The 6,000-nt window shown below is 41.0% G+C and overlaps 1 protein-coding gene across 3 annotated transcripts in view; it reads right to left on the reverse strand.

Moving 5' to 3' along the window:
- Positions 1–4,694, reverse strand: part of LOC311000280 (kinesin-1 heavy chain) — a 32,828-nt gene extending 28,134 nt beyond the window's left edge. For all 3 annotated transcript variants that reach the window (XR_014596077.1, XM_083990950.1, XM_083990949.1), the window contains exon 1: positions 4,295–4,694. Coding sequence is in view for 2 of the 3 variants with exons in the window: in XM_083990950.1 (XP_083847076.1) it covers positions 4,295–4,420 (126 nt within the window). In the remaining variant the exon portion in view is untranslated. The remainder of the gene's footprint in view (positions 1–4,294) is intronic.
- Positions 4,695–6,000: the final 1,306 nt, after the last annotated feature.

Raw genomic sequence — 6,000 nt, forward strand, 5'->3', positions numbered from 1 at the left:
TCCTTGCTATTCCTTTCGATGGGGATATCCCGATAGGCGTATACATGACCAAATATTCGGGTTGGAAAAGGAGCAACCGAGGGGTCATTTTCGGGTTTTTAAAAACCAGTAATATGAGCATATTCCTGGTTTTTCAAAAGGGTTATTGATGTTTACATGGCCGTGTGCAACAGGGTTATTGCTAATATTCCAGTTATGAAAGAGTTATTGACTGCATGAATGAGGCTTAGAAGAATAGAAGAAGCTCCACGCCCTGAATTGTTTTAAAATGGATAATATTTTTTTTATTTTTTTTTAAGTGAGCTAAGTGAGCTCAGTCACCCTGGATAAGAGCATCTGCAAAACAACAAAGTGCATCACCACCATCATCATCATCATCCTAATAATTACCCTCCTCCCCACCCGCCGGAGAGATTGCCCAGCCCTGTGATTGGTCCAACAGCTGGTAACCCAGGAGAGAAAACACAGGGGGATTTACGCTGCAGGCCTGAGTCGTATCAGATCTGAAAAGCAGATGCACCAGCAGAGGTGACACGACGACGACGGGCGGCTCTGACCGTGCAACACTTGTGGCTCTCTCACAATGTGCGCTCACTGTTATTTTGGCACTATATGGTCGACTGGTATTCTGGGCTGGGCAGGGCAGACGGACGGACACACACACACACACACTCACACACAGACAGTACGCTCGCTATTAGTGAAGAGGCCTGAAGTCAGTGTCAGCAAAAAAAACCATTCAAGAAAGTCACCACAGCTATAATAATAAGTCTTCTGTGTTGCACGGCGGAAAATGAATAGTCCTGTTGTCCTGTTGTCTGAAAAACTCACCACATAAATAAGTGGGGGGTTTTTTTACTCGAAAGAGGATGTGATTCATCATTTTCACTTTTAATTTCATGGCTGGAGGTTAAGAGGATATGTTTCCATTGGCGCCATGTAGCTTTTCTGTCTTTTAATTTCTTTAGTTTGCTCCGTTTTTGTTTTGTTTCCTTTTGTTTTTCGCTGGTTTCTGTTTTTTGTCCTGCTTGTTTCTGCTCTGTCTTGCTTATATAATGCTGAAAGACAATTAAAAAAAAATAGATCACAAAGAAAAAGGTTTATATTGGCTTGTAAAGTCCTTTAAAAGGAGGTGTTTCCACAGGTGTGTGTGTGTGGAAGACACCAAAGTCCACACAGAGGAGGACGGTTTGTTGCTGAAGAAACTAATGTTTAACCATGTTCTCTACACATGACGTGACTTTTGCCCGTTTAACATGTACAAACTTGATACATATACCAAGTATTTATGCTGCTATGTATTAGATAATTACAACAAGCATTAGAGAATATTATTTGAATCCATTTTCCCCTTGTGTGTGTGATCCTTCAACGCAGCAACACGTACTGGCATGAAACCAGGCTGTGTAAACAACTAAACAGCGTCCTGTGAAAAAACAGCCTGTGGGCGCATGACGACAAAGCATCAAAAAATGACTTCAGAGCACGGTCGTCCTCTGGATTCATTAAAGTGTAGAGTGACGACGCTGGCACCGCATTAGTCAAAGGCATTTCCTTCTTTTGTTGTAGTTCAGATTGTGCCCATTGCAATTATCCTTATCATTACAGTGGAGGTGAGGGAGGGGCATTTCACACTAACTTTTTTTTTTTTTTACTGGGAGCACAGCGGCCACCTCACTTAAACTTTTAGGAGCACAAACTCAAGAAAAAATCAACCCACGAAGCAAATATTCACATTTCCCTTTCATTCATGATCCTCATACAGGCTTTTACACACGAGCTGCAAAAAGGAGCGTTATCGCAGATCTTTCCTGCCAACGGCCGTCAGACTTTTTAATGCAATGTGATTTATTTTAACTTAATTTTGGGTGTGTATGTTGCTTTTTATTCTACTCTATTTTATTCCTTATCATATGAAGTGCTGCTGTGGCAAGTGAATTTCCACGATGTGGGACTAATAAAGCTCATATCATCTTATCTTATTTTTTTTTTTAAAAAGAAAAACAACAAATTAACTGGTCGCACATGTTGCAAATAGATGAATAATTTACTTGCACTGTGTCAAATTTTAGAGGCTGATTTTAGCCCTGATGTAGTTGAAGCTGTTGGGTTATTATTAACTGGAAAACGTCGAGTCACTGAACCAAATTACCTCCATTAGTCTGCAGGTCATATAATATAACATTTCCTCTGCCACTGATATAATATTACCATTGTCAATGTTTCCTATTTCTCAACATTTCCAGCCTGTGTTGTCATTTTAATTCAGGATTTGACAGGGCTCCAGACTAATGTTTTTTACCAGGAGCACAGAGGCCCCTCACTTAAAAATTTAGGAGTACAAGCAGAAGATTTAGGGGTGCACACTGTAAATCGACTCGCAAAGCAAATATTCACATTTCCTTTTCATTCATGATCCTCAAACACATTTGCCTGACACCTGTAATGACAGATTACAGATTCACTGAGTGTTGAAAAACAAACAGCAAATTTACAGGTTGCACATGTGCAAGTATGAAAGATTTACTTGCACTGTCTCAAATTTTAGGGGCAAAATGCCTCCATTTAGGGGCAGTCCGGATCCCTGTATACCATAAAATATACTAGTGTGACAAATGCATATGAAATGCACTTGATTTCAGTTGTTGACCATTGATCTGTTCTCCAGCAGCCAAACAGTTTTCTTGGTGTCCCACTTTGAAATACAAGCTGCTGGTCAGGACCTCCCATTTCTTTAGAATATTTTTTGTATAAATGTATAAAAGTACTCATTCATAAATCGATGAGAGCACTTGAATCTCTATTGAATCCCTAATGATAATTTAGGGTCAGTCTGGAGCCCTGATGTAGTTGAACCTGTTGGGTTACTATTATTATTATTATCTGTAAAACGTCCAGTCACTGAAGGGCCAACCGAATTACCATTACCTCTTTTAGTCTGCAGGTCATATAATATAACATTTCCTCTGCCACTCTTATCATTGTCCTATAGGCTATTTCCTGTTTCTCAACATGTTCAGCCTTTGTATTTAATGTTTATTCAGTATTTAGCCCTGGTGTAGCTGAACCTGTTGGATTATTATCAACTGGAAAACGTCCAGTCACTGAACCAAATTACCTCCATTAGTCTGCAGATCTTATAATACAACATGCCCTCTGCCACTGAGATGATATATTACCATTGTCCATGCTTCCTATTTCTCAATATTTTCAGCCTGTGTAGTTTATGTATATTCAGTATTTAGCCCTGATGTAGTCGAACCTGTTGGGTCATTATTACTAACTGGGAACAGGTCCAGTCACTGAAGGGCCAACCAAATTCCCATACTACCTCCATTAGTCTGCAGATCATATAACATTTCCTCTGCCACTGATATAATATTACTGTAGTCCATGCTTCCTATTTCTCAACATTTTCAGCCTGTGTTGTCTTTTATTCAGTATTTAGGGAGTTGTGTCTCCAGAAGGCTTGGGTTGGGATATACAGCCAGCTGGTCGGCTAGGCTAGCTCATGTTAGCTTTAATTAAGCTACAGTATTAAACACTAGCCAGCTAGTAGCCAAGGCCGGCTAATCTGTCAACTGACCACCAGCTGGTGGCCTGTAGTAGCCTGTAGCTTAGCCTGCTGCTGCTGTTAGCCACTGATACTAAGTTAAATCAAAGCTGGCTTACGTTACGTTACTTACTTACTGTGCGTTATGCTGACGCAAACTGTTCACAATTAATAGCTTTAACCGTTACAGATGCTAAGTTATTAATGTGTTAATGTCGCCGTTGGGTGATAGCGTCGTGCTTTAGGCTTAAGTTAAGTTTATCATATCAGGGCTAAATAGCTTGTGGCGACGTGTGTATTTTGTGCCGTTGAGTTGTGTTTGTGTTTGTGTCTTTGTTGAATGACAGCAGCTTCCTTTTTAGCCTTTAGCCATGACAGGGCAACTGTGGTGACATTTCACGGCGATAACAGCGACAGGAGTGGCTTTTTATTATTCTCTTATCATCAGAAACTTTGAATTAAATTAAAACCTGCTGCATATTTTCAGTGAATATGGAACAAGTGGTTAAATACGGGTTGGGTGGATGCTTTTTTTTTTTTTTTTTTTTGGGTGGTGGCAGTTTGAGGGCCAGCAGCAGGTCAAGCTAGCGTTAGCCGAGCTAGCTCCCGGAGCTAAGGTGCTAACTAACCGTAGCTACGAGACAGACAATCAAAAATGGCGGAGGGGCTCTCTGTCACTGGAGGTAAACCGAGCTCCCCTGCTCCACGTTTGATTAAACAACAACTACATAACCAACTCACCGCGATAATGACGGTGTCCTCCCCTTGAAATTTTGGGATGTAGCGGTCGCCCCTGGTCACCTCGGAGCTGTTCAGGGGCCTGAAGCGGCACATCACTTTGATGGTGCACTCCGCCGGGTCGGCCATCTTCCACGGTTCAACCCGATGAAAATTGAATTAAATAAAAGTATAATATCCTGGATGGATCCCCAGCAGCGGCGGCCGCGGGCGGGGCGGGGGGGCTAACAGGGAGAGGCCGAGCCCCTCTGTCCCAAATCTCTGTTTTTTTAGATTATAATCTAAATAGAAATCCTTGTTTTCCCCTCTGAATCGGTTCCCCCCGTCCTGTTAGGAAGCCATGATACCGGTGTTGGTGGTGGATCAGCGGCTGGCCACCTCACCCCTCCTCCTCCTGCTGCTGCCGCTGTGGATGTGGATCACCATGACGTCACCCCGGCGCTCCCCTCCTCAGTCCTCACTGTGTTATTGTTCTACCACTGTAACCAGGGCCGTTGCTAGGAATTCTGGGCCCCCCTTAAACAATACTCCCCCTAACTTTTCCAGTTTTTTTTTTCTTAGACTACGTATGTATTATAATTTATTATTTAGCCTACTTTGTTTTGATGCTAATGCAGCATTAAACTGCAAAAACTCAAGTATCTTACCAAGAATATTTGTATTATTTCTAGTCAAAATGTCATTTCTAGTCAAAACAAATCTCATTATACTTAAAGCAGAAGTAAGTGATATTTTTGTGTTAATATAAGTCTTAAATAGTTATATCTTCCGACAGCAATCACTTACATAGAGTGTTTGGACCGAAACACGGGTCTCTCAGCCACTCTGCTCTGAGCCGAGGAGAAAACATTTATCGTATCCTACAGTTTTTATCCAATGAGGAGAGAGAACGGCATGCAGGGCTGTGTGTGCAGCCAAGGGATGCGCGTGAATGTGGTGACGTAGGGACGAGGACTGCTATGGTGCGTTCAAGGCAACTCGTAACTCGTGTTTTTCCGACCTGTGAAGTCGTAACTACCAGTTCAATCTGGTACGAGTTCACGGGTCGGAAGTTACGAGTGGCCGTTATAGTGACTTTCACAGGTAAAACAGGTCGGAAAAACACGAGTGGGTTGCCTGGAACGCTACAAAGTTGTAAGTCGTGACTTGAAGCTGTAATTTACGGTTTCAAAAGCCTGCCTGGAACGCAGCATTAGCCAAAACGACCGGATCGCTTACTTCTGCTTTAAACTTTTTCAACCTGTATGTAATTGTGAATCATGACCTTGTATACTGTGTAATTGTGTTTTTGTAATCAGGGCGTCATTGAAAAAGAGAGCTCGCTCTCAATTGACCTTCCCTGAATAAATAAAGGAGAAATGAAAATGAAAATGCAAAAACTCAAGTATCTTACCAAGAATATTTGTATTATTTCTAGTCAAAATGTAATTTCTAGTCAAAACAAATCTCATTATACTTAAAATAAGACACATCATATTAAAAGTAGCTTGTTTTTAGACACTTTTTACTCCCTTCAAACATATTTTCACTTGGAATAAGTAGAAAAAATCTGATAATGGAACAAGTTTTTCTTTCTTATTACAAGCACAAAAAACATGTTTTCACTGGCAGATTTTTCTACTTATTTCAAGTGAAAATTTGTTTGAAATAAGTGAAAATGATCTAAAAACAAGTTAGTTTTTAGGTTATGAGTCTTATTTTAAGTGGAA

Source organism: Trachurus trachurus (genome assembly GCF_905171665.1).
Source record: "Trachurus trachurus genome assembly, chromosome: 17".
Taxonomy (NCBI): domain Eukaryota; kingdom Metazoa; phylum Chordata; class Actinopteri; order Carangiformes; family Carangidae; genus Trachurus; species Trachurus trachurus.